General features: G+C 54.0%; 1 protein-coding gene across 2 annotated transcripts; it reads left to right on the top strand.

Moving 5' to 3' along the window:
- Positions 1-9,420: 9,420 nt before the first annotated feature.
- Positions 9,421-24,810, top strand: ZBTB21 (zinc finger and BTB domain containing 21). 2 transcript variants are annotated; one of them, XM_047797088.1, is made up of 2 exons: positions 9,421-9,550; positions 21,489-24,810. In XM_047797088.1, exon 2 carries the CDS (start codon positions 21,501-21,503, stop codon positions 24,708-24,710), a length of 3,210 nt encoding a protein of 1,069 aa, XP_047653044.1. In that variant the 5' UTR covers positions 9,421-9,550; positions 21,489-21,500; the 3' UTR covers positions 24,711-24,810. The 2 variants fall into 2 exon arrangements, with proteins under 2 accessions (XP_047653044.1, XP_047653054.1); XM_047797098.1 differs by lacking the exon at positions 9,421-9,550 and adding an exon at positions 13,662-14,483.
- The last annotated feature ends 2,937 nt before the right edge of the window (positions 24,811-27,747 follow it).

Genomic DNA, 27,747 nt, shown 5'->3' with positions numbered 1-27,747 from the left:
AGGGCTGCTGATCAGACCCACCCCGAGAAAAAAACCAGCACCCCAGGCACTGCGTGGCTGTGTCTGAGCCAGACCAGCCGTGCCCAGCAAAACCACCGAAGCTCAAGCATTCATCCACTGCAGCCAGTGACCGCTGGTTCTTCGTTCCCCGTTTCAGATGTGTACCCTGGTTCCTCGGGCCACGGAAGCATCTTCACTTATGGTGCAATCGACATTAAGTCTCAGACTTGCAGGCCCGTCAGTTTCAGTCACAGTCTACATGGCGGCTGGACTCTGCTTGGTGGCATTTTGCTTTTATAACATGTCTCGTGATGCGCCACTGGGCTCATTTTTGCTCACTGTCTCCTTACCTAATGGTGCGTCTTTGGCCCCACTTCAAACATTGTGGGGGAGTTCCTGCTGTGGCTCAGCAGGTTAGGAACCTGACAAAATGTCCATCGAAATGCGGGTTTGATCCCTGGCTTTGCTCAGTGGGGTGCAGACTGAAGATGCGGCGCGGATCCCACATTGCTGTGGCTGTGGTGTAGGCCGGCCGCCACGGCTCCAATTCGACCCCTAGCCCAGGAACTTCCATATGCCGCAGGTGTAGCCCTAGGGGAAAAAAAAAAAATTATCTGAGCAATGCTCTCCTGAAAGTTAGTTCATACCTTCCAGAACAGCTGATGGCTTCTACTGCAGCACAGTTATCTTGGGGCCACTTAGACTTTTTTGGTATCTGAGCCCAAGATAGGCCACTTGCTCTACTGGGCAGCGAAAGACAATGCAAACAAGGAGGCTCCCTTTCTTGCAACCTTGGGAGGGGATTTTTCTTTTTCTTTTTATAGCCACATCTGCAGCAGATGGAAGTTCCCAGCTAGGGGTCGAATTGGAGCTGCAGCTGCTGGCCTATACCACGGCCATGGCAACTCGGGATCCAAGCCGCATCTGCAACCTACACTGCAGCTTGTGGTGATCCTTAACCCACTGAGCAAGGCCAGGGATTGAGCATGCATCTGCACAGACACTATGTTGGTTGAGTTTTTAATCTGCTAAGCCGCAGTGGGAGCTCCCCTGGGAGGAGACTTTCTTTTTTTTTCTTTTTTTTTGTCTTTTTAGGGCCATACCTATGACAGATGGATGTTTCCAGGCTAGAGGTCGAATTGGAACTGTAGCCCCTGGCCTACGCCACAGAGCCACAGCAATGCCAGATCTGAGCCACGCCTGAGACCTACACCACAGCTCACGACAATGCAGGATCCTTAATCCACTGAGCGAGGTCAGGGATCAAACCAGAATCCTCATGGATGCTAGACAGGTTCGTTACCCACTGAGCCATGACAGGAACTCCAGAAGATTTTAATTTTAATTCAAAATTCTGACGAGCCAACTTCAAGCCCAGGAGAAGGAGCTCAGCACTTAATTTTAGAATAATTATCATACTGCTTATGATATAGTGGTAATTGTATGTGGATAAGGATATCATCACAATGAAGTCAGCACTGATTGCAAGGAGAGAACTACACCTGAAAAGGTAACCAGATTTCAGAGGGATGGTCAAATGCTTTTTCCCCCTTAACGCCCTATCACGTACTCCCAAATATTTGTTCAGTTTAGTTGGTTTTTAGAAGCCCAAACTTCTTGGGAATGTTTCCAAGCATCCTTTGGAAATCCTAGACTTATCACAGCCAGCAATACGTCAAGTGAATTAAATACACAGACTTGGTAAAACCTCAGATGACGTCAGTGTGGTTCTCGGTCATTGGTCAGCGTCACCCAGCAACTTTCAAAGCGCTGAACATTAGCAATGGCTTGCTGACCTCAGAAACCAAGCAAGCAAGCAAGCATAAAAAGAAGTCGGCATTTATTTTTAGGAGGTGTAATTTCACAGATACCAGGGACCAGACGGCGTACCAAATCAATTCGAGTCCCATGTTCAAGGCGGGGCGGGGGGCTGGGCGGGGAGGGGGAGGGGGGTCTCTAATTCAGAAAACAGATGAAATCCTTTGACCCAGTTTTTGTGCGTGCCTTGTAAGCAAACTTCAAGTTCTATAATGTTTTATTGAGTCTAGTTCTATAGTTGCAATCTTAACATCAGTTTGGGACAGGGGGAAGGAGGACAGATGTTTAAATATGTCAAATTTATAGCCTCACACATGCTAAAGGTCAAAATGAATCTTGGCGGTGCTTCAGTACAATAAGTACTTTTAAAATCAAATGTAAATGCACGTTCACAGTTCTTTCTTCGATGGGGTGACTCACCTTCTGGACCGGGGTCAACCGGCTGACTCTTACTAAAAAAAAGGGGGGGTCAGGGGAGCTCTCACATCTCCACGTCTTCTTTTAAAAAGAAACAGAAACAAGAAACTGCCATGTCTGATCTTTTCAGAAACGGCTTCAGGCTCAGATCAATTCAGTCGGCGTTTTTAACCCTCTGTTCCCTATGTGCTTAGGGTCCAGCTCAGACGGCCACGCTTGGCCGTGCGGAATGTCTGGTAGAAACCCCACCTTTCCGCTTGGAGAGGCGCAGAATAAACCGCTGCTTGGCCAGTTCGTTTTTCTCCCACAGTCTGGTGTCTTGGTCTAGAAATCCAGAAGGACGGTCAGCTCCCTCTGGTCTGTCCTGGACCCAGCGCAACCTCTGTCACGGATGAAGCGGGATTGCCTGGCTTGGTGGCCTCTGCGGGAAGCAGTGACTGATGGATTCCAGGGCTCTCTCTTCATGGCGCTGAGAGGACAGAAGCTGGCAGGGCCACCCCAGCCTCAGGCCCACCCTGAGCCGGGTCCCCGGGCAGTGGGAACTGCCTACCTGGGGCCCCACAGTCCTGAGTCTCACAGCCTTCGCCACCTGGATGGACTGCTCACGTCCCTTCCCCAGAAAGGATGCCAGGTCCTTGAGGACGGGGACCCTGCAGGGTTCATGTTCTGGTCCCGAAGCCTGGGTCATGGCAGGCACATAAATCACAACGTGGGAGGCAGGGAGGGGGCAAAGAAGAGCTGGCCAAGAGAGGGACAGTCCTTGGCCCCACCCACCTCACTCTACAGCATAAATAGCTCACTGACCAACTCAGGCATCCAGCACTGGCCACAACTGTGAACCCCTCTGCCTCCTGCTTGCTTCTAGTTTATCCATCTGCACACCCTTCTGGAACCATCTAAGCCAGGCTCTGGGCTCCAATTACCCCTTCCCGTGAGGAGGAAAAGAAGGTAACGGGGCTGACCTGTTAACACATTCCCCCTACACACCTCAGTTATTTTCAGAGCAGGTGTTCCCATGGTGGCTCAGCAGGTTAAGAACCCAATATAGCGTCCATGAGAATGCGGGTTTGATCCCTGGCCTTGCTCAGTGGGTTAAGGATCTGGTGTTGGGCGTTCCCATCGTGGCGCAGCAGGAACCAATCCAACTAGGAACCATGAGGATGCAGGTTCGATCCCTGGCCTCACTCAACGGATTAAGGATCCAGCATTGCCGTGAGCTGTGGTGTAGGTCACAGATGAGACTCAGATCTGGCATCGCTATGGCTGTGGTGTAGGCCGGCTGCTTTGGCTGGGAACTTCCATATGCCACAGGTGTGGCCCTAAAAAGGCAAAAAGACAAAAAAAAAAAAAAAGAGAGAGAGAGAGAGAGAGAATCTGGTGTTGCCATAAGCTGGGGTGTAGGTGAAAGAGGCGGCTTGAATCCAGTGTTGCGGTGGCTGTGGCGTAGGACTCTTTTCTTACCAGGATGTGTAAGGACAGGCTTCTCAATGGGTGAGAACCCAGTGGGACTGACCCTCAACACGGAACAATTTCCGCCATCCAGAAGAGAGCCGGCCCAGCCACTCCCGAGATGCACGGAACACGACACGGCGGCCCCGGTGAGGGCAGCTGTCACAACCCACCTGCACAGAATCAAACATTTCACCACTTCCCATTCCCTTTTTCTTCCGCCTCATGTGCTTTTCAAAGACCTCCCTCCACTGCCCGTATGCAAACAGGAATCCTGTTCTCCCATGTAGGAGGTTCAATAGCAGAGCCTCAGTGATGCCGGGTCCTAATCCCTGGGACCTGCCGTGTGACCTCATATGGAAAAGGGGTCTTTGCCGGTGTGATTAAGTTAAAAGTCCCGAGATGGGGAGATGACCCTGATTGGAAGGGGCCCAAACGCCATCCCAAGGGTCTTTATAAGAGAGAGGCCACGAGCCAAGTTATGTCAGCAGCCACCAGAAGCTGAGAGGCCGCCAAGGGGTCCCTATCGTATCCTCCAGAGGGAGCATGGTCCTGCAGAAATTTTTTTTTTTTTTTTCTTTTCAGGGCTACACCTGGGGCATATGCGAGATCCCCGGCTAGGGGTCAAATCAGAGCTGCAGCTGCCAGCCTACACCACAGCCACAGCCACGCCAGATCGGAGCCACATCTTCACCCACACCACAGCTCACGGGAATGCCAGATCCTTAACCCACTGAGCGAGGCCAGGGCTCAAACCCGTATCCTCATGGAGACAACGTCGCATTCTTAACCCACTGAGCCACAACGGGGTGCTAAAATCTTGATTTTAGCCCAGTGTTACTGATCTTGGACTTCTGACTACCAGGACGATGAAAGAATACATTTCTGCTGTTTTAAGTCACCAAGACGGTGGTAATTTGTTATAAAACCCACGGAAAATGAATCGACTACCTTCCACCCTAACCTGACTGTTCAAAAGGACAACCCCACCCCCAAACTACAGGTTGGGCAAATTTGGACACTTAGATGCAAGTTCAAAATGAAATGGAGAATCACAGCTGGTTAAAACTTCCCACATCCACATATGCAGAGGCTTGTGTTTTTAAATCCCACTTGATGAGAGGGCTATTTATTTGGTACAAGAAATGCAAACGAGTCCAATTATAGCATTACTAACACCCCCCACTCGGATGGACGTCACTGGGACAGAGTTTCTGAAGGAAAGCTGGCCATCAGGGCAGATGGCCTGCAACACAGAGCAGGCGACAGGTCCAAAGCTCCGGGGACACACAGGCTAATGGCAGAGTCTCTCCCCAAAAGGGCCCGCAAGCAAGTGGAGCAGCTGGCCTGCAAGTGGCCAGGAATAGACGCATAGACGTGACAGTGGAGGAACCACAGCGCAGAGGCAGGAGGCCTTGGGTGGATGCTCTGATCCACCAGCAGATTGAATGGGAAAAGGGAGGCTGAGCCAGGCCTGGCCCAGCCACGCAGGCCAGAGCAGCTGGTGCGGCCGGGGAAGCCGAGAAGCTGCCTCCACGCTGCTCTGCAGGCTGTGCCAACGCCGAGGCTGCCGACAACACCAGATCCGCGCTTAGATAAACCGCACTCAAAACAGACTGGACTGGGAAGGCAAGGCGCAGACTCGGAACTCAGTTCAGTGGCTCCCATGAGTGGCCAGAGGCCCTGGAGGCCAGGACCAGCAAGAGGGCAGATGAGGACAGACAGCAGGTGCAAAGAGGTAGATTTGATAGGACTGAGTGATGGATGAAAGCAGAGGCTGAGAGAGAGAGAGGCATCTGCAATTACCGTCAGGTTTCTGGCTTGGGTGACAGGGCAGTCCCACCAAGTAGGACGGGGACGGGGGAGGAAGCACAGGTTTCAAAGAGAGAAAGCAGATGGGAAGTTGAGCTATGAGCTTGCTGAGGGCACGGCTGTAGTTTATCCCCATGGAGATGCCTAAGAAGCTGGCCAGATAAGTGGTGGGAACTGCATCTAAATACAGACGCATGTATACGGAGCTGGAAATCCTGCTGGGATGCATCCATGGACGGATAACACTCAATAAAAACATGTTGAACTCCTACCACAGGTCAGGCACGGCGTGGGCACCAGGCAGGCAGAGGGGAACAGGAAGCCACCGGGGGTCGGAGCAGAGGAGAGGTTGGGGGGCAAAATCCAACAACCTGTGCACAAGCCTGTGACCAGCCACATCAGCAGCCATGGGAGCACAGAGAGGGACCACCAACCCCAGAACGAGGCTGCGTGATGATGGCGGGGAGGGAGGACCTGGAGGAAGGCAAGCGAGCCAGTAAGACACAATGACCAAGGGGACACTGAGCCTGCATGGGATGGGGGAGGAGCAGCTCTGGGAGAGGACGCTCAGCGACGAGACCGAGCGTGACTTGCTCAGAGGAGATGTGTGTGTGGGTGCTGGGGACACACATTAGAGGTGGGCTGTCACCCGCGTCAACCCACGCCCGACCTGAAAGCCGAGAGCTACGTTTTATTCAGCGGGCTTTCTAAGGACTTCAAGGCCGGGACACAGCATCTCAGATGGCGCTGAGACGCTGCTCCTAAGAGGTCAGGGAGCAACTGGGATATAGAGGGGTTTCTGCAACAAGAGCCAGGGAGTTGGAATAGCAAAAGATTGCTATTAATCAAAAAACCCAAACACTTCAACTTTAGGAATTTAGCAATTTTTTACATATGAGGCCATGCAAGAGTGAGGGCTCCCTGAAATCATTCCTTTGATTGTGCACCTCAACTATCAGTGACAAGCATCTTTTTTTTTTTTTTGGCTTTTTTGGGCCGCACCCTCGAAGCTACAGCTGCCGGCCACAGCCACAGCCACAGCAACACGGGATCCGAGCCTCATCTGTGACCTATACCACTGCTCATGGCCACGCCAGATCCTTAACCCACTGAACAAGGCCAGGGGTTGAACCCAAATCCTCGTGGATCCTACTCGGGTCTGTTAACTGCTGAGCCACCAAAGGAATGCCCAGTAGCCAGTATCTTGTGCTTTCTCATCCGGAGTCCCCTCAGGGCTCCCCGCTGGGACACTGAAATGTGGGGCCTGACGGCTGCAACATCCTTTGTGTGTTTGCGGATATGGCAGCGACATTTTAGTTCACACCATCCTGGTGTCACATTGTGAAATCTGAATGTTATCCTTGAAGCCAGAGAGCCATCAAAAACTGAAGCACAGGAGTGCCCTGGCATCTTTCCCTCTTAAGAAAGATCACGTTGACTGCAATCCGAGGATGGGTTAAAAGGGAAAATCCTGGAGGTGGGAGCGCACTTAGGGAGTTGCTGGGCTGGACCGTGGTGACATTATCAGAGGAACAGTCAGGAGGTAGGTGGCCAGACCTGGTGACGGGCCCAACACCAGCAAGGGGGGAGGGGCTCGGGCTCAGGTGGCCGGGCTCAAGTCCCAGAGGTGGTGAGTGCGACACGAGGGCCAAGGTCCGGGGGACTTGAAGTGTGAGGCCAGCTGGGGCAGACAAGCCAGCACCAGAGACCAAGAACCAGGGGGTAGGGAACAGGTGGAAAAATCCAGGGCATGAGGCATCACTGAAACAAGCAGCTTTGACGAAGGAATCGGTATCGTTACAAACCAGAGGCCAACTGAGCAGACTGAAAGGTTCGACTGGATTCAGCAGTCAGGCCCCTTTTGTGAAACAGCCCGATCACACGCTTTAAAGGGGTGACAACCACTGGTCTCTTCCTGAGGCTGCTGGAAGGGATGGAGGTGGCGGGTAACTGCTCTGGCACGTGGTAGAATGCAGCGAAAACTCGAAAACCCAGCTCCTGGCAGCGGCTACACAGCTCAGGGTTTTCTCCCCTGTAACGCGGGGACAACAATGCGTGCTCGCCCAGCCTAACCACGGGGACCCCAAAACTCAAGGCCCTTTGAAAAACTCACAATCACGGTTCCTTTATGTACAAAGGCACTTTTTTGCTCCTCCGCCGTTCAGTTCAAAATACAAAGACATTTTTCAAGGTTTTAAACAGTTAAAGAAGAAAACTTTTAGGTGCCAGGTTCTTCCTTTGAAACTGAGTCCTCTTAAAATTAGTGGAAGGAAAACTTAATGGACAGTAGAGCTTTAAATTTTGGAACAATTTTCTTTTTTCTTTTTACAGGCACATCTGCAGATATGGAAGTTCCTAGGCTAGGGGTCAAATCGGAGCCACAGCTGGGGAGTCTCATAGCCACAGCCACACTGGATCCAAGCTGCATCTGCGACCTACACCACAGCTTGTGGCAAGGCTGGGTCCTTGACCCACTGAGCCGCAAGGGGAACTCCCAGGGAGTTCCTGTCGTGGCGCAGTGGTTAACAAATCTGACTAGGAACCATGAGGTTGCAGGTTCGATCCCTGGCCTTGCTCAGCGGGTTAAGGATCCGGCGTTGCCGTGAGCTGTGGTGTAGCTCGCAGATGGAGTTCGGTTCTGGTGTTGCTGTAGCTGTGGTGTAGGCCGGCGGCTATAGCTCCGATTAGACCCCTAGCCTGGGAACTTCCATATGCCGCGGGTGCGGCCCTAAAAAGATAAAACAAAACAAACAAACAAAAAACAACAACAAAAACACAAGGGGAACTCCTGGAACATAGGTTTTAATCTTTATCAACCTAATCAAGATTATTCCTTACACAAATTCTTCGAACATTTCTAAAGTTATCTTACCTATGGTCATGTGCATATATTCAACTTTCAAAAATCAATCTGAAAATTAAAGATAGCTGAAAAAATACTAAACAACGTGGACTGGAAATCTAAGACTTAAACATCTGTCCTAAACGCAGTCTCCTCTGCCTCCAGGCTGGTCTGCTCTGCCTTTGGAAACACATCCAGATGTTCCGATTAGCTTGCCTACCAGAACCCTTCTTCAGTGTTCCGTTATTTCTATAATACTAATTTCCTGGTTTGGAATGAGAGTGAAGTGAGCTTTCAAATTGATGAGCTTGTAATATTCATGCAGGAAAACGAGTCTGCCGGAGAGCAAATGAGAACTGAGAATACAGAAAATAAGTTAGCTACTCAGAGATGGTTTAAGTGATGCCTCCGAAAAGTGAAGCGTTTTGTCTGTGACCACGCAGCCCACAAGTGATGCCTCCGAGGCTGAAGATCGGAGCAGCCCCTCTCCCCCCCCCCCACCTGCTCAGGCAAAATGAACCTGGCGGCCGGTCCCCGAGTCACCGGCGAGCGGTCCCAGGCCGCGCAGGTGGGTGGAAACGTCTGCGCTCAGGTCCGGACTCTGCAGACCCGCACCCAGCGCACCTCCACGCCTGCCGAGGCGCGTCCACGCTGCGGGCGGCACCTGAGGCCGAGGACAACCGCGCGGCGGTCGGAGAACCGTCCCCCGAGGGACCGGCCAAGGGGCCGGCGGAGGGGCCCGCAGCGCGCTGGCCCGGGAAGGGGGCATCACCCGGCGAGCCCCACCGGCGCGGGTCCCCGCGGCGCCAAGCCCACCCGTGCGCGCCCCTCCCCCCGCCGCCGCCTCCCCTCAGGGATACGCCGCCCGCCAAGGGCCGGGGGAGGGCGCCGGGCGGCGGCGCAGCAGGAACATCAGGCGGAAGGCGCGCGCGGGAGGACGCGGCAACCGCGGCGTCGGCGCCCGGACTCCCGTCAGGCCCGCCCTCGCCCGGCCCCCAGGGCCGCGCACCTCCCTCGCCCCGCCCCCCGGCGCCTGGCGGCCAATCACAGCGCCGCGCACGTGACGAGCGCTGCCTGCGATGACCTCATCCCTGGTGTGGGATGACGTCAAATTCAAGATGGATGGAATCACAGCGGCAGCGGCGGCTGCGGCGCGCGCGAGCCGAGTGTGAGCGGAAAGGGGCCCGGCGTCTGCCTCGGGGCTGAAGACGGGTGAGTAACTGTCACGCCCCTCGCCCTAGGACAACTGCGGGGCCCCGTGGGGGGCTACAGCCTTCCCGCAAAACGCGGCCTTTCCTGACGTAACTCTGAGGTGATCTCTCTCCTCCTTTTTCTCTCCGCCAGCGGGTTGCGGGCTCCGAGCGCTTCTGCGCGTGCGCCGGGCCCGGCTCTCACCGAGCATGCCCCGGGCTCCCACGTAGCCGATTGTGCCTTCACACTGCGCATGCTCCTTGCCCGCACTTGGCCTCGCCCTCGCCACTGCGCACGCTCCGTCCCTCACTGGGCTTCCCTCGCCCGGCCGGTGCTCCTGCGCCGAGCGGTTGGGGCGCCTTCCGGCCGCGGGCGCGTGCTCCGTCCCTGGCAGGCGTGGAGGCCGGCCCGTGTCCGCCAGGGCGCGCGGGCGTGCGCGGAAGCTAGGGGCCAGGTGGCCCCCCGCACCTGCCGCGGCCCGCGCCCCCGCCCCACCGCTCCTCGGGCCCCGCCTGGCGGCCGCCGGCACACCCAACGTGGTCCCGAAAGGATGCTCTCCCTGCCTCCTGGCCGGCCCTCCGCCGGACGCCGCAGACCCCCCTGGAGGACCCGTTTCCCCGACTCTCCACCGCCGGCCGCAGAGCACAGCCCCCAGCTGCCGGCCAGCGTCTCTGCTGGGATGCGGAGGACTCCACCCGAGAGAGCCCCCGCCCGAACCTGCTGTGGGGAAGGGGTGGGTCCCGACCAGCCGCGCTGGGGACTTCAGCCCCGAGACCTCTGCTGGCTCCAGTCCCGAGATCTTTTATCACCCAGACCGCTCGCCTGGAACAGGTTCACTAGTCCAGTACAAAAGCGCATGCCCTTGAGCGCAGGAGCGCCCCTCGGTCTGGCCCTTCGCCGGGTCGCTGTGCCCTCCCCCGCAGCGCTGCGTGGTTCTGGAGGATCTACTTCAGCAGCACCTGTGGGGGCAGGGGGATTTTAGAGGTCGGTTCTCCTACCGAATTGCCTGGCGAGGGGGTGTTGGGGGGTGGCGGGAACGTTAACAAGAGCCCGCAGCAGCCTGGAGGGGTCTCGGTGCAAGAGCCGCACTCACTTCTAGCATCCCGAAGGCACCAGCCTATTCAGCAGAGTCCAGTGACTGCCTAACGATGACCCTGAACCATCGATAAGGAGCCTGCATTGTGTTCTGCTTCCTTGTTGGGAAGAAAGTGGGTTAATCCATTTTAGAAAGATTTCTCATTGACTTTTTTTTTTTTTAAAGTGTTACCCTCTGATGCTTGGAGTAAATCCGTCATGCACCTTAATGATTAATAGTCATTACATTTAAATTTTAAGTAACATTAAATATCAGTGTTAAAAAGAAATTGGGGGCATTGGCTTACTTAAAAATAACTATGTTAATTCATTCTTCCTTTTAACACTATTCAGTGTACTCTGTGCTTCATTCTGTGGAAATAAAAGTTGGAAAGGATATGATCCCTGTCCTTGAGGACCTCACAGTGTTTACGGCAGGCAGGGCATGTTAAGTGTGGGACAAAAGAGGGGCCAGGTTATGGAGAGAGTCTCTGGGTGAGGGGGAGGTGAACTGGAGGAACTGTTATAATTGGCCCCAAAGCCAGTAGGGCGGAGGAGAGCAGATTCTAGAGCTGTTTATGAGCAAGGCTTGACAGGTTGTAGTCACCGGCCAGAAAGGAAGCGGGTTCTAGTTGGGGAGGCCTGCTGGCTGGCAGCACACCACACTCATAGGGAATGTGTGAGGACAAGCAGTCATGGGGGTAGGGGCCGGGGGGAGGGTCATACGTACTGTCTTGGACAAGTGGGGTATCTCATGACAGCAGTGTCCTGAGAAAGACATTTGGAGCATTGAGAAGGCGAAGCAGGGATGCAGATTTGGGTGTCACTATCCAGCAGGAATGAAGGCCACAAGCCCTCATCAAAAAGCAAAGGAGGCTGCCGTGTGCTGGGCTCTGTGCTGGATATGCTGGAGCAGCAAAGGTGAGCCAGCCCAGGTCTCGAGCCCTAGTGATGGCTGCCCAGTAGACACCTGCTGGGCCTGCGCTGAGCATTAGGGATGCGTGGATGGAAGCAAGGGTTCTTCCTTCAAGGACTCTCATGAGAGGGTAGCTATAAAGGCACATCACTCAGAAGAGCTGTGTCACTGCAGAGGAGTGAAGTGGTGCCGTAGCTTGGATGGCTGAGCTGCTGGCAAGGAGCACATCACCAGCTTGGCAGAGACGGTGATGTCTGCGCTGGATCTCTCTGTAGACGTCAGCACAGTGAAGGAAATAGGGTTCGGGGAAGTTGGGTATGCTGGTTTGTGGGGTGGATGGGCAGGAGGGTCCTGTAAGGGTGGAGAGATGAGTTCTGATCAGAATACCAAGAGTTTGGGGGGGTTTCTTGTTTTTTTGTTTTGTTTGTTTGTTTTTGTTTTGTTTTGTTTTTTGCATTTTGGGGCCGCAGTGCAGCATATGGAAGTTCCCAGGCTAGGGGTCGAATTGGAGATGCAATTGCCGACCTACACCACAGCCACAGCAACGCTGGATCCTTAACCCACTGAGTGAGGCCAGGGATGGAACCTGCATCCTCGCGTCGGGCTGGTAACCCGCTGAGCCACCATGGGAACTCCAGGATATGAAGATCTTGTGCGCCATTCGGTAGAGTTGGGCCTTATCTAGGCAGGAATAAAAAAATCGATACAGTATGCTAAAGGGCGCTAATGGGAGGAAAACAAACAAAAGGCAGTGTCCACTTCTGAGAGTGTCAGAGCACAGAACAATCAGCAAATATTTATTGTTGTGTCAGATACCCCGGTGAGCACCGTGAAGGGTGTCAAATAGGTTCCTAGTCCTTCGGTAGCTAACAGTCCTGCTGGGGAGACAGCACTAACAACAGGCGACACCGAATAAACACTGTGTAGATGGTGTCACGCTCATCCAGGAGCTGAGCGGTGTTTTGCTCATTATCAACTGCGGTGATGAAGGCAGGTCTGTGTGTTAGCTTGGGCCACCAGACCACAGCACTGCAGACTGGGGGTCTCGACCAACGGCAGTTGCGTGTGTGTTTCTCACAGTTCTGGAGCCTGGAAGTCCGAGATGCAGGTTTTGGTAGCGCTGATTTGGCCCGAAGCCTCTGCTTGCTTGGCTCATGGGTGGTTGTCTTCTCCCCGTGTGTCTGTGCCCTCATCTCCACCCCTCATGGGAGCCCCAGTCCTGTGGGCTCAGGGCCCGCCCACCTTAAGACCTCGTTCTAACTTAATAATTGCTTCAAAGACCTTGTCTCCAGATATGCTTACATTCCGAGGCACTGGGGGGTTAGGGCTTGGACATATGAATCAGGGACACGATCCAGCCCTTGACTGGAGGGCTGAAGGAGGAAATGGGCCCTGAGCTGAGCTCCGAAGGATGAGTAAGGTTCAGCTGAGTGGTGTCGGGGAGGGGCTGGCGGAGGTCTGGGACATTCCAGATAGGGTGGTGGGAGAGGCCAGACCTCTGTCTCCGAGACGGAGTATCTGAAACAGGAAGTTGTCACAGGGAGGTAATTAGGGAAAGGAGATTTTAAAAGTAGTTTGAAACCAGATTTACAGAGCCTTGAGGTCCATGTTTTTAAAATTTTGCATTTTTACCTAATGGAGACCTAGTGTTTTTATCATTTCATTTTTGACTCGGGTCTTAGTTCTCAGCAAAAATGTCACATTGAGGCATTTCTTGACCATCTGAAAACCTTAGTTACTCCCTCCAGTCGTAGCACCCTGTTTATATCCATCATAGCTCGTAGCACAATGAGAAGTTACCTTTTCTTATGTTGGTTTCCTTGTTCATCTGATTTACCGTCCTAGAAAGTCTCTGCAGCCCTGTATTGCAGGTATGTCTATGCCTTGCACATAATAGAAACTCAGTAAATAATTCAAATAGTAGTAATACTTTTTTTTGCTTTTTGTCTTTCTTTTAGGGCCACACCCGTGGCATATGGAGGTTTCCAGCTAGAGGCTGAATCAGAGCTACAGCTGCCCACCTACGCCACAGCCACAGCCGCGTGGGATCCGAGCCGCATCTGCGACCTACACCACAGCTCACGGCAATGCCCGTCCTTCACCTGCTGAGCAAGGTCAGGGATCGAACCCTTATCGTCACGGGTACTAGTCGGGTTCATTAACCACTGAGCCACGATGGGAACTCCCATAGTAGTAATGCTTAATGTGTGCCTCTGTCGAGCAATCAAAGCATTGTTTCAGGAAGCTCAGTCTAGCAGCCCTTTTATAAAGGAGGGATTTGGGGGCCTTGGTAGGAAGAATGAAACATAATAGCTAGGGTCCTTTAATAACAAGAGCCAAAACTGACAGGCCAGCTTGAATAGGAAAGTAAATTTATTTTAAAGGTATAGTTGCTCTTGCAGTTGAAGGAAAAGCTAAAGCGTGGAGCCAGGAAGGACAAAAGCCCCGGGAACCGGTCGCTAGCGGGCCCCATGGGCTGCCTTTTCAGGCCACACCTGAGCTGGATCGGCTCTGCTCACTGGCCGCTGTTGTTCTTCTCAGCCCTGCTGCCAGGGGAGAAAGTTTCTGATGGGCTCGGCGCTGGTCGTGTGGCCAGCCCTGAAGTCCTGAGCGAGGGGAGCCCCGTGTGTCGGATGTCTCAGGGCAGGCCCTCAGCGGGGCAGGCACAGCCGCCCTGTCAGCCGACGTCCGTTCCGCTGGCCGGGCACATCGCACGCCCTTGGACCAGACCCGACTTTCTCGTTCCAGGGGGGCCGCACGTGTGGCGAGGGGGAATCAAGGGAGTGACATCACCGCTCTTGAAGGGTCAGGTCAGCGCCACCAGCTTTGAAATCCGAGGAGCTTAGATGTTGTCTGGATATCTGCACTGTCTCCGTGGGAGTGATGATAAGACCTAAACTCAGCCAACTTCCTGTCCCCGTCCGATGGTAACAGCAGCTAGAGAGAGCCAGACCAGGTCCAGAGGTGAGGGTTGGGGTGAGCGGTCATATTCCAAAGTCAAATGCCGATGCTTTGTTTTGCCGAGTGTTTGCTGTGTGTTCTGTGCATTCCTTTTCTCCCGGTGCCACAGTTAGGACTATATAAGCAGTTGCCAACATTCCAAAGGACTGTGTGCCCAGAATTCAATTTGGCATTGATGTTCTGGGTGTAAAGAGCCACTTTGCTGTGGAAGAGCCGTGAGGGGTTTGTGGGCTCCTCCTCGGAGCGGTTTGATTTACAATGGACCTTAGTCCTGCTGCCAGCCTGGAGCGTCCGCAACTGGAAAGCTGGCGGGGCTCTTTTGATCCCTTCCCACCTCCCTTGCTGGGCCCCTCACTCCCCTCCTCCTGTTTTTTCCCCAGCAGCTTAGCTCTGCTTTGCTTTCTTCCGTGTATGTTCCCAGGATGTTCTGTATTCCAGAGTTGCTTGCTTTTCTTCCATCTGCTTAAAAACCTTTACTTCCTGCCATTGGTATGGAGAGGGAATTATCTGCATTGGGTTAACTCATATTAAGATACAAATTCCCTGCCCCTCTTAGCACTTGGTAGCGGAGGACTTTGAGGTGATGATATGAAATGACTTTCTGGGATCCAGTTGGGAAGGGCTTTGTAGCCGTTCCAGGGAATTGAAACTTCAGGCCCGGGCAGGCCTCCGGGCTTGTCAAGCCCTGGCACCATCAGATGCGTGTTCCCGGAGAGCGTCTGCAGTGGATGGTGGCCGGTGGAAGCTTGAGTATTGTTGTCAGCACCCAGTAAAAGCCATGAGACCCTGGTGCGCCCTCAGTTCATTCATCAGCCCCCCGCCCCCACCCCCGGCCAAATGAACGGCTTCCCAAGGTCCTTATTCTAGCGGCGCTTCTGTCCCCCGGTTACACTCAGTCTCACATGTCTGTCCCACCCCGGAATGTGTGTTCCTGGAGAGGCCACCGCCAGCCAGCTCACCCCCTCCAGTTACCCCCTGGTGCTCCATGGCACGTGGTGGCCCCCGGGGACATTCAGGAAAGGAAGAGGAGGAGGAAGGGAAGCACCGGCTTGCATGCGGGGAGCTCGCAGACACGCTGCCTCTTCTGTTCTTCACCCCGTGCGGTCGGGGTGTTGGCCCCGTTCAGCAGGGTGAGGGGCGCTCAGCCAAGTGGGCTTCACCAGGTCACATACCCACTAGGTGGCAAAGCCAGGATCCGAGACGGGTTGACTCATTTGAACGTCTTTTCCATGGCGCTGTAGTGACTGCCATGAATTGTCAGCCGTAAAGATTGTCTCATTTTGAAACATCAGGGAACAGCATGGAATAGAAACAATTCAGGCAGCGTTTAGGGAGCTCTTTGTGTGCCGGGATCCATGTGGTAAGCAAGCCAGCCCCGTTCCAGAATCTGGTTTTCCAGGGGCATTTCCTCTGGCCTTTTCTGTGGGGAAGGGGCTTTCTTCCCCCTTTCACCCACTGTCCTTGTCAGAGCACCCAGGTTCTCCAGCGTGGCAGGTGGTGGCAGGAGCTCCTGCCCTGGGTGCGGGTAGAGATGGGCAGTGGGAAGATGGGGGCCCGGGAGCAGACAGCACGTTGACTCGGCTCCCCTCCAGGCTGTGCTGTCTTCCCCAAGGCAGAGTCCTGAGCTGCTGGTGGAATTGGAGTTTGAGGAGCCTGCAGATTTATGGAGGAGAAAGTGCCTGGCCGTCTCTGAGCTGAGAGCACAAAAGGCAGGCGGGTTTGAGAGCAAGTTCCACCTGCACATCCTCCAGCCACAAAGCGCTTTCTGGATCCTTTCCTGACATTCAGCAGTGGTGATTTGCCCCCGTTTTGCCTGCATTCTCAGCATTTTATATTTTTAATGAAGTTATTAAACTCGGTAAATGTACCTACTGTGTCGTTAAAAACCAGTGTTCATCGTTTGCAGCTAAACCAGGAAAGCTTTGGTGGCTGAATTAAAAGGGGAAAGCCAGAGCCTGTGCAGGAAGGTGGGGCACCCCCTGTGCGTGTGCTCCTAACGCCCCCAATGCTAGAGCCCCAGAGGGTGGAGGAGCTCCCTCTCCTCCGATGACCCTTGAGGGGCCCTCGTGTCTCCATCATCTCCCCAGCCTCATCTCCTGCCCTCCCTTCCATGTGTCCTTTGCTCCAGCCAGGCCTTGTCTCGCCTCTGAGTTCTGGATGCCCTGCTCCTGTCCTTGAAATGTCCTTCACCTGTCCTCACTCCTCTCACATTTTCTGACTCCTGCTTGTTCGGAAACTTTTTTTTTTGGCTGTGCTCACAGCATGTGGAAGTTCCTGGGCCAGGGTTCAGGGATCGAACCTACGCCACACCAGTGGCAACGCCAGATCCTTACCCCACTGTGCCACCAGGGAACTCCCAGGAAACTTCTTTACGCCCTCTGGACCTCTGCACGCTGGCACCTGGCGCTTAGCATCCTGGAGTGCGGTGACGGATTCTGTCCTCTTCCTACACGGGACTAAGTGCCATGAGGCAGGACCAGCGTTGCAGACAGACGCCCTCTGTGTCGGGTCAGTTCTGGCAGACTCTAGACGTGCCCAGCCGTAAGTGTGTAAGGTGATGACCGAGAGTCCAGGCTCTGGGGCCAGACTCCCAGCCCCCTGTTGACTGACTGGGTGACTGGAGACGCACTGCTTGACCCTCGATGCCCCAGTTTCCTAATTTGTGGGACACGGATGATGCAGTGCCGCGCTCAGGTGTTCGGGTGAGAATGAAAGGAGGAAGGTATGCCGTAAGGGTGGGAGCGTGGCCTCTGGCACCACGTCACCTGGTGGGCATCCTGCTCTGCTCCTTACTGACTGTGTGACCTTGAGCGAGATAGTTTGCTCAACTGTAAATGGGGGTGATAGGCTGCCTCCGAGGGTTGGTGTGAATATCGAGTTAATGCATGAAAAGTGTCTACAGTCGTTTGCAGCAGAGTGAGCAGTGTTAGGTATTAGGAATGTCTCATTAGGGTTTAGGGGCTGGAATGGAAAGGACATAACCTGGAGCTGTCCTGCCCTGGCCGTCAGGGTTTGGACATGCTCGGCCACTTTCACGCAGGTACTTTCATCGATGGCTCTAAAGGCAGCCAGAGTCAAATGAATAGTTCTAAATTCCACATAATTTTCCGGGGCAGTGACGATTCCTCTTACAGTTGAACTCTCAGTGATTTATTTGTCCTTAATTCCCTGTTTTCGTTCAGAGAATGTAGAAGCCTGTGGTTTAGGCATTATAGTCAGTAACTTAGAACAAAATAGAGGTCATGATAATTTGATGGAAGAAAAAGGAGGACACTTTCTGAGCAGTGGCAAGTGAGGCAGTGGTTTTGGGCCTCGGGAACGGGGAGGAGCTGGGAGGTGGATTAGTGCAGCTTCACGGCCGAGGACCTAGAAAAGCTCGATGGGTTCCGTCCTCACACAGCCCCTTGGTTTCTCAGTTCGGGTTCCCCCAAAAGCAGACCCTGACACGGGGGTTCAGCTATAAATACTTATTTGGGAAGCGATCCCAGGAAGGAAGCACAAGAGAGGCTGGAAGGAAGTGATGCCGGCACGGATGCCCACAAAGGGCACCTGAACGGCCAGGTTCCTGCTGACACCGAGAATGTCTAACCTGAGTTCCTGAAACTATGCCGAACCAGTTTTTCTGTCAAACTTCATTTAGGAGTTCCCATTGTGATGCAACAAAAACGAATCCGACTAGGAACCCTGAGGTTGCGGGTTCAGTCCCTGGCCTTGCTCAGTGGGTCAAGGATCCAGCATTGCTGTGAGCTCTGGTGTGGGTCACAGATGCAGCTCAAATCTGGCGTGGCTGTGGCTGTGGGGTAGGCCTGCAGCTGTAGCTCTGGTTAGACCCCTAGCCTGGGACCTTCCATATGCCGCAGGTACGGCCCTAAAAAGCAAAAAAACAAAAACAAAGAAACCCTTCATCTCAAGTAAGGACATCCTTCCAGTTCTGGCAGAAGCCTTGGAGACATCCTCAACTCATCACTTTCATGCTCTACACTCATCCATTGGCGATCCCAGTACTGTCTTTCCCCCCACTGCCGCCAGCCTGGCCCAGGCACCATCCTGACTCGCCCGCATCACTGCGACAGACTCCCAACTGACTTCCCAGCCTACCCTTTTCCATAGTCCCTTCTCTGCACCGTAGCCAGAGGGACCTTTTAAAAACGTGATGCAGATGGTTGTCATTCGCCCGCCCAGAATCTTCAGTGGCTGCCCAGTTCACTCCTGGTAAAGAGTGCAGTTCTTCCAGTGGTCCGCCCAGCCCCGCCCAGTGTCTCCTCGGGCTCCCTCGGTCTCTGTTCCGGCCCTGCTGTCCCCGTGTCTCTTCCCTCTGCTTGTGGCCTTTTCCCGCCGCGATCCTCCAGGCTCACCCTTGCCGCCTTTAGCCCTTCTCAAAGGCCATTCTGTGGTGTGAACTACGCGTGAGTTCCTGGTACAAGCTGGGGTATGACGTGGGTGCTGAATGAATGGTAGCAATTATTGTTTTCTTCCTTAGTTCTTACAGTAACATTATTAGCCCGATTTCTAGTGGGGAAAACTGAGGCTCAGACAGCTTGACTAGTCTCGAGCACTGACTTTCACGCTGGCTTGACTCTGACCCACAGGAAGGTCGGTCCTCGTAGCCACGGGTCCCACATCCATGGATTCAGTCAACCGCAGATGAAAAATATATAGCAAGGAAAAAAATCCAGAAAGTTCCAGAAAGCAAAATTTGAGTTTGCCGCTCACCTGCAGTTGTGTACAGATCATTTACATTGTATGAGGTGCTCTAAGTGATATAGAGATGATTTAAAGTACGCAGGAGGATATGCAGGAACCACTCCATTTTTTGTAAGGGCGAGCATCTGTGGAGTTCGGTATCCTCGGGAATCCTGGCCAGTCCCCCGGGATACCGAGGGACAGCTCAGCCCAGTGTCCACTCACACACATGGAAATGGATGCATGTGACGGCAGCCAGTGTCCCCCAAGGTCATGGTCAGCCTTACTACGCTTGGGACATTTCCTACTCTGCTGTAGGCTTTTTTTTTTTTTCTTTCTTTTGAAACGTTCTTGTCCAAGCTTTTGACTCTGTATCTGTCGCTTTTCCCTGTGGGAACATCTGAACTGGCTGTCTCAAAAGTTATTTGCACTAAAAATAGTGTTCAGGACGCAGCTGAGTTATGAGTGTGGCGTTGTAAGCTTAAATTTTTTCTCTGCTGACCTCTCAATGATGACAGGGTTTCTTTGCACGTAAATAGACATGATTGCAAAGACAGTATGGTAGGATTGAGGGGGAAATTTCAGTGACTAACCGACGGAGAAGGGACGGCAGTCTCTCTCGCAGGCACTCGCCATGGCCGTGAGACGATGCCAGGCAGGAATGAAGAGGAACTCAGCGCAGGCCGACTAAGGCAGCGTCTGTGGACAGGCTCCAGGCCGTGCCCAGGGAGGCAGAGTCACGCCTCCCGGTCAGCCAGGTGGAGGCAGCCCCGCAGCAGGGAGCCACAGCGGCGGTGACAAGGCTGTGGACCGTGCCTGGGCATTCCAGGTGGCGGACTGGGAAACTTCTTTGCAGGTTCTTCTCAAGAGCACAGAGGCTGGTTGGCCAGCAAAGGCTGACCCTTTGAAGCCGCAGGAGAACCTGCAAACGTGCAAGGTGCCAGATTTGGTGTCTCTGCAACTTGCCCTCTGCAGACTGTGATGAAACGGTCCAAATGGTCTTTACGCTGAATCCTTTTCTTATCACAAATCAACGTCGTAACTATTTTAAGAACAGATGGCGTTATTCGTGGTTCCCATCATGGCGCAACAGAAACGAATCCGACTAGGAACCATGAGGTTTCGGGTTCGATCCCTGGCCTCGCTCAGTGGGTTAAGGATCCAGCATTGCCATGAGCTGTGGTGTAGGTCATAGATGTGACTTGGATCCTAGGTTGTTGTGGCTGTGGTGTAGACCGGCAGCTCTAGCTCCAATTAGACCCCTAGCCTGGGAACCTCCATATGCCACAGGTGCCGCCCTAAAACCAACCAACCAACCAACGAAAGAACAGACGGCATTGTAAAACCAACGCAGAGATGAGGGGGCCTAAGGGAAGAGTCCAGTTTGGAGAGTCAAGCATTGTCTCTGTGTGAAATGGCTTCATCTCTGTTGGGTGTGCGGCTGGGATTCATCTGGACCCTTTTTCTTTTATTCTGAATTAAATGCATATTAGTCCTACAGTTTCTTCAAATTAATCGCACACCATTTGTCAGGTCCTTCCTAGGTTCGAGGTAGAGCTTCACCTCATTTTTGCAGGAGCCCTAAAGGAGGGCACCATTGTTACCCGCTTCACGTGAGGGCTCATCTGCGATGCTCGTGGACCACGAGGGGGGAGCCGGCATTTCCACCGCAGCCTCTCAGCAGAGCCTTTAGATGTGAAGGGAATCTCAGTGAAATCTCAAGGCAAACGCCTCAGGTTAGAGTTGGTATAATTGAGTTAGATCCAGGCCACAGTTTCCATTGTGCTGTTGTTGAAAGTATTAACTGGGCAAGAAGATAGTATTCGGCTTGCAAGGTGTTCAGTGTAGGAAAGAAAACAAACTCCTTTTTTCTTTAACATTCCGACCTCTGTTAAACCCTGTGATGCTTTGGTACTTAGCAAATGAATTTCCCTTTGCAACTTCTTACCTACTCAGAAGGTCTGCCAGAGAGCCCACAGCTAACTTTACACCCTGTTGTTAATTCATTAAACCCTGTTGTTTAATCCCAGCCAACAACAAAACTGACTTCCTTTCAGAATTACGGCTCGAGAGGGTTCAGTACCTCCTCCTGGCTCTCTGAGCTAACAAGGAACAGAACGAAACAGCAAGTGGCTAAGGGCCCTAATGACAAACCTTGCTTTCCAACGTTGCGCCTCCACACACCTGCCAAGTTCCAGCTGCCCTCTGGATGGTACTGAAAAGGCCGGTTTCCGCCTTCGCCCCCAACCTTCTTCACTTTGAGTGCTCGCTGGCCCGCTGCAGCCGCGGCCCGCGCTCACGTCTGTGCTTCCGTTTGTCTTTCAGACTCGCCCAGGCATGGAGGGGCTGCTGCACTACATCAACCCCGCGCACGCCATCTCCCTCCTCAGCGCCCTCAACGAGGAGCGCCTCAAAGGGCAGCTGTGCGACGTGCTCCTGATCGTCGGCGACCAGAAGTTCCGCGCCCACAAAAACGTGCTGGCCGCCAGCAGCGAGTACTTCCAGAGCTTATTCACCAACAAGGAGAACGAGGCGCAGGCGGTCTTTCAGCTGGACTTCTGCGAGCCGGACGCCTTCGACAACGTGCTCAACTACATCTACTCCTCGTCCTTGTTCGTGGAGAAGAGCAGCCTGGCCGCCGTGCAGGAACTGGGCTACAGCCTCGGCATTTCCTTTCTGACGAACATCGCTTCGAAAACGCCCCAGGCCCCCTTTCCGACGTGTCCCGGCAGGAAGAGGGCCTTCTCGGAGGACGATGAGGGCGCTTCTCAGAAGAGAAGCGTCATCGTCTGCCAGGGCCGAAGCGACGGCCCGGGGAAAGCCCTGAGTCAGAACCAAGCCGACCTGAGCCACCCCTCCCGGCCCTCAGCCGGCGCCGCGGGCAAGCCCCACGCCAGCAAGCCCCACGGCCCGAAACCGGGGGAGCCGCCGCACAGTCTGGCGCCGGCTGAGAAGACGTGGCCGAAGGAGGCGTCGGTGGGCCCCGCCAGGCCGCTGGAGCTCCCTGCATCTGCGGAGGAGCCGAGCCGAGGCGGCCTGGCCAAGCGGAATGCGGCGCTGCCTTCGAAGCCTCCGCAGGACAGGGAGGCCGCGGACGAGAAGCTTCCCAAAGGCCTGGCCATAGAGCTGGCCCTCAGGAGGCCGCGGCCGCCCGTCCTGTCCCTGCGCGGCTCCTCGGAGGCGCCCTACCTGCTGAAGGAGACGGGCCAGGGCGGCGGCCCGGCCGAGGACCGGAACCTGCTCTATTACTCCAAGCTGGGGCTCGTGATCCCGTCCAGCGCCTCCGGTCCCGGGAGCCAGGGCGTCGACAGGAGCGGCCCGCTGGTCAAGAGCCTCCTGCGACGGTCCCTGTCCATGGACAGCCAGGTGCCCGTCTACACGCCCGCCGTGGACCTCAAGTCTCCCCAGGGCTCGGCCTCGGGGCCCGGCGACGCGGCAGGAGGCCTGCTCTGCGCTCTGTCCCAGAAGTCGGCCCTAAAGGACTGTAGCGAGAAGGCGGTCCCCGACGCCGCGCCCGCGGGCCCGCAGCCCCACCGCCTCAGGTCCTTCAGCGCCTCGCAGCCGGCCGCTGCCCCCGGGCCCGAGGTGCGCGTCAAGACGGAGCCCCGCAGCCCCCCCGAGCCCTCCGACATCATCCGCGTCACCGTGGGGGACGCCGCGGCCCCCAGGGACCTGGCTCTGAAGACGGAGGACGACCAGAAAGACGTGAGCAGACTCCCGGCCAAAAGGAGGTTCCAGGCGGACAGGAGGCTGCCCGCCAAGCAGCCAAAGGCCGCCGAGCAGGACTCCCCCGGCTCCGAAGGGCCCTTCGAGGGCGGCTCGAGCCCAGCCCTGCTGGAGGCGGACTTTGCAGATGCCGACGCGCATAAAGACGACTTCGGGGAGTTGGAGGGCCCGAGACCCGCCAAAAAGTTCAAATGCAAGCACTGTCTTAAGATCTTTAGGTCCACGGCCGGCCTTCACCGGCACGCCAACATGTACCACAACCCCGAGAAGCCCTACGCCTGCGACATCTGCCACAAGCGCTTCCACACCAACTTCAAAGTGTGGACCCACTGCCAGACCCAGCACGGCATCGTGAAGAACCCGTCTCCCGCCTCCAGCTCCCACGCCGTCCTCGACGAGAAGTTCCAGAGGAAGCTGATCGACATCGTGCGCGAGCGCGAGATTAAGAAGGCGCTGCTGCTGAAGCTGCGGCGCGCCAAGCCCGGCTTCCAGGGGCCCGGCGGCTCCCCGGCGCAGGCCATCAAGCGCAGCCTGCGCTCCCGGGCCAAGGGGGCCTACGTGTGCACGCACTGCGGAAAGGCCTACCGCTTCCTGTCGCAGTTCAAGCAGCACCTGAAGATGCACCCGGCCGAGAGGCCCCTGGGCGCCGCCCGGGCCGGCCGGCCGCGCGAGCGCGCCGCGCCCGGGAGCCCGGGGGGCGGCCCCGAGGCCTTCCAGTGCCGCCTCTGCAGCGCCAAGCTCTCGTCCCTGCTCGAGCAGGGCAACCACGAGCGCCTGTGCCGCAACGCCACCGTGTGCCCCTACTGCAGCCTCCGCTTCCTGTCGCCCGCGCTCAAGCTCGAGCACGAGGGCAAGTGCGAGTTCCGGCGGCTGACGTGCCTCGAGTGCATGCGCACCTTCAAGTCCGCCTTCAGCATCTGGCGGCACCAGGTGGAGGTGCACAACCAGAACACCATGGCCCCGGCGCCCGGCGCCTCCCCGCCGCGGCCCGAGCGCGACCGCAACGGCGAGCTGCCCCCCGCCGCTGCCGCCGCCCGGCCCGCCGCGCCCGCGCCCGAGCCCGCGCCGGCCCGGGCCAACCACGTGGCCGCCGCCCGGGAGGAGCCGGGCCTCGGCGACGGCCCCGAGCCCGCCGGCTTCGACTCGGAGGACTCGTCCTGCCTGCCCGAGGACCTCAGCCTCTCCAAGCAGCTCAAGATCCAGGTCAAGGAGGAGCCGGCCGAGGAGGCCGAGGACGAGGCGCCCGAGGCGGCCACTGCTGCCGCCGCCGCCGCCGCCCCCAAGGAGCCGGCCTCGGGCCCGGACGCCGGCCTGTGGCCTTGCGAGAAGTGCGGCAAGAGCTTCCCGGCGCACAAGCAGCTGGAGCGGCACCAGGAGCTCCTGTGCTCCGTGAAGCCCTTCATCTGCCACGTGTGCAACAAGGCCTTCCGCACCAACTTCCGCCTCTGGAGCCACTTCCAGTCGCACATGGCCCAGGCGGCCGAGGACCCGGCGCCCCGGGAGCCCGAGCCCGGCCCCGGCCCCGCGCCCTCGCCCTCGCCGCCGCCGCCGCTGCCGCCGCCGCCGCCGCTGCCCAAGATCCAGCCGCTGGAGCCGGACAGCCCCACGCGCCCGGCCGGGAGCCCCGCCGCCGCCCCCGCCCCGGCCGCCGCCCCCGCCGCGGCCGACAAGCTCTTCGCCCCCCAGGAGTCGGACACGCTCTTCTACCACGCGCCCCCCCTCTCGGCCATCACCTTCAAGAGACAGTTCATGTGTAAACTCTGCCACCGGACATTCAAGACGGCCTTCAGCCTCTGGAGTCACGAACAGACCCACAACTGAAGGGCCGCCGGCCCCCCCCAGCCCGGAGTGGGAACTGCGTCCTAGACACCAGATGTTTTTTAAAAAAGAATAATAAAGGTTGGAAATTGTTATGCTTGAATGTACGGTTGAGGTTAACGGATCCTGCGTCGCGCTGTCCTTCCTCAACCTAGAAAAACTCGGAAAACGTTCTGCTTCGGGACCTTCCAGTCACAGGATGACTCGAGTCCGTTGCTGTTGACATTTGTTCTCGGTTGTCTGCATGGCTCCTCATTCCCGGGTGTCAGTCTAATCAATCTTTTCCTGGAGGTGGTTTGGCTTTTTTTTTTTTTTTCCTGATTTGCAATTCGTGAAACACTATTCAAGTATTTCTTCTTTTGATCAAGACACCCAAGTTCTAGATAAATCTTAGCTCTTAAGTCCAAAACGTATCAGAACAAAGGGGAGTGAGTAGTTTGCAGTATTAAGATCCTAGAATACTTCAGCAATAAAAAAAAAAAAGAATTAACCTCAACTTTAATAAGTTATCCTGACACTTGATAAATATTTGGTATTTTGTGATCATGTAGAACTTTTTTTGTATGAAAATTGTGAGAAATTTAAATCAGCAATAGTAATACTGCGATTTTTATAGAATAACAAAAAGACTTGCTCTTGGGATACTTCATATAATTAGTGAGGGAAGACTTGGGAAATGAGAACAGTAGGATTTTTGGAAGCCCGCTAGGCCAGTCGCCAAAGCTTTGCAGCCGCAGGCCCGGGAACCCCAAGTGCCCCGTCCCAGCTCTGGAGTCAGACCCACAAGGCGGGGCTGTGCGCCTCTGCCTTCCCCTGGCTTGTGCTGTCACAGATGGAATCGCTGGCCGTGTTGGGGACAAGTGTAGCATAGGGCACTCGTTTTGCATTTAACACCAAGAGCATAACAAATAAGGTCAGGACGCATATTTTCATGGATCCCGAGCGCCCCCCCCCCCCCAGTGAGTCCAGCTGCTCTAAATCCCGAATTGCTGTTTACTTCCAGAGACTTGAAGCCGGGGAGGGGCCGCAGAGCACTCTCCGTGCGCTTTTCAAGAACAATGTACACAGGGGTCAGTTCTCCTGCCTCTTGGTCTTGGGATTTCTCTTCGACGTTTTTAGAGTTTATCCTGGTAAATGTCCGTCTTGAAACCATCCTGCTTGAAGTCCCTGCTTAAAATTTCGTAAATATGTCTTAAAGCACTATCAAGGGTCCCATATTAGTTTTTGCTACTTATTTTGACCCAGAGGGTTGGGGCTGCTGCTTCTTTTTTTTTTTTTTTTCTCTTTGCTCTAAGTTATAATTCAAAGCCTTTCAGTAGGCATCATGAGAGTTCAGTGGGGTGATTCAAAAGGGATACAAGTTATTTCACTGGTGGAGGGGGTTAGCTACAGGAAAGTAGAACTACTGCTGAAACCCCCACATCCTTTTCAAGTAGCAATGGGGTAAGTGTCCAACTTTCTTAATTTTTTGGCCATGCCTGTGGTAAGCGAAAGTTCCCAGGCCAGGGATGGAACCCGTGCCACAGCAGTGGCAACGCCTGATCCTTAATTTTTTTTTTTTTTTTTTTGCAAGCTATTTCAAGTAAAATCAACTACTGTGACTAAGAAATAATCTGCCGAGTGCCTAAACTGGTGCTCTAGCAAGAAAGAACTCTACTCATCCATCTTGTTACCCACATTGCCTACCAACGGTCAGAAAGATAGTCTTACTTTTTTACTGAAACACAAGCACTTTTATAAAATTCAAGTTGACTTCGGACATTGTAGAAAGTGCATAGGAAATGTTGCCTTTTATTCTCTCATTTGGAAACTATCCAAAGTCCCCGGACCTGGTTGCTTGCTATTGTTGTTCTTATATTTGATGGAGGAAGTAAAATAAAATTAAGTTGCAGTTATTGATCGTTGCCATCTCTCTAGCTTCTTGAAGAAATCTATGCATTTTAAAGACAAAACTAAAGCATGGGATCTTAAGTGAAACGACAGGATGGGCCATTGTACATGGAAGTCATTCCCCGGATCCGGTGGTATTTCTTCCTCTGAACGCCCTGGTAGCTTTCACTGCAAAAGAAGGCAGTTTCCCTCAGAGTTACCACTACTTATGGCTGTTAGAGGATCAGCTCATGATTCCGTGATACACGGGATCTTGGCATGGTAAATTCCATTTCCCAGGACTTGAACCTTTATGCTACATTTTTAAAGATTTTTTGATAACAGTTAATTAGTAAAAAAAAAAAATATTTTTGATCTAAATATAGGCTCTGCATACCTGTTAGATTTTAAAAATTGCCAGTGTTTTGTCTTGTTAGTTCACATTTTTGTCTAGGCAAGGAACATAAGATTTCAAATAAAATTTTGAACCAAAAACATTTATAACGCAGTTCTGATTTTTCTATTACTTTTTATACTGTACCTTAAAAGCATTAGGCTGAAAGAGTTTATTTTGGTGGTCAAAAAATATGCTTCCACTCATGTAACTATTTTAAATGGTAAGATGTAAAATAATGAAAGACACCTAAATTGCTTTATTCAGTAAACAGGTTTTTTTAAGAATGTTTTTCTCAGCCGGTAGGCATATACTTGGTATGAGAGAAGTTGGTCTTTTTCTTGTTGAAACGCGTTAGCTGGTTAAAGATATTCTTGAAATTTTTTTTTCTGATTGTAATTAATTTTTGAAAATATAGAAAGCTCCTTATTCCTTGTAAGTATTCAAGATGCCTGCTTTTTTATGCAATTGTGGAGAGAATGTCAGATGTTTTAATATATTTGTTAATCTGAAAACTTTGCTATTGAGTCATTTTCTTCGTTTGGAAGAGGGAGGGACAAAAGTGTTTTTTATCAAAGTAGGCAATGGAGGTAACAAATCACGTGCATTTTTTAGGAAAAATATTTACAGAGTCATAGAATACACACCTTTGAAAAATCGTGGATAGTGTGCATTTACGGTTTGCGCATTTCAGAACATACAGCTTCACAATTCGACGGTGGTGTTTGCATTTGTGGGCGGATGGATATGGTTCTTAGTTTGCTGTTTGGGAACAGA

This window comes from Phacochoerus africanus, chromosome 1, assembly GCF_016906955.1.
Source record: "Phacochoerus africanus isolate WHEZ1 chromosome 1, ROS_Pafr_v1, whole genome shotgun sequence".
NCBI lineage: Eukaryota > Metazoa > Chordata > Mammalia > Artiodactyla > Suidae > Phacochoerus > Phacochoerus africanus.
Note: the sequence above shows the minus strand (reverse complement) of the source record. Positions and strands in the feature narration are given on the sequence as shown.

What these genes read in the sequence shown, in the direction of transcription:
- ZBTB21 (XM_047797088.1), top strand. Translation starts at nt 21,501, where the DNA reads ATGGAGGGGCTGCTGCACTACATCAACCCCGCGCACGCCATCTCCCTC.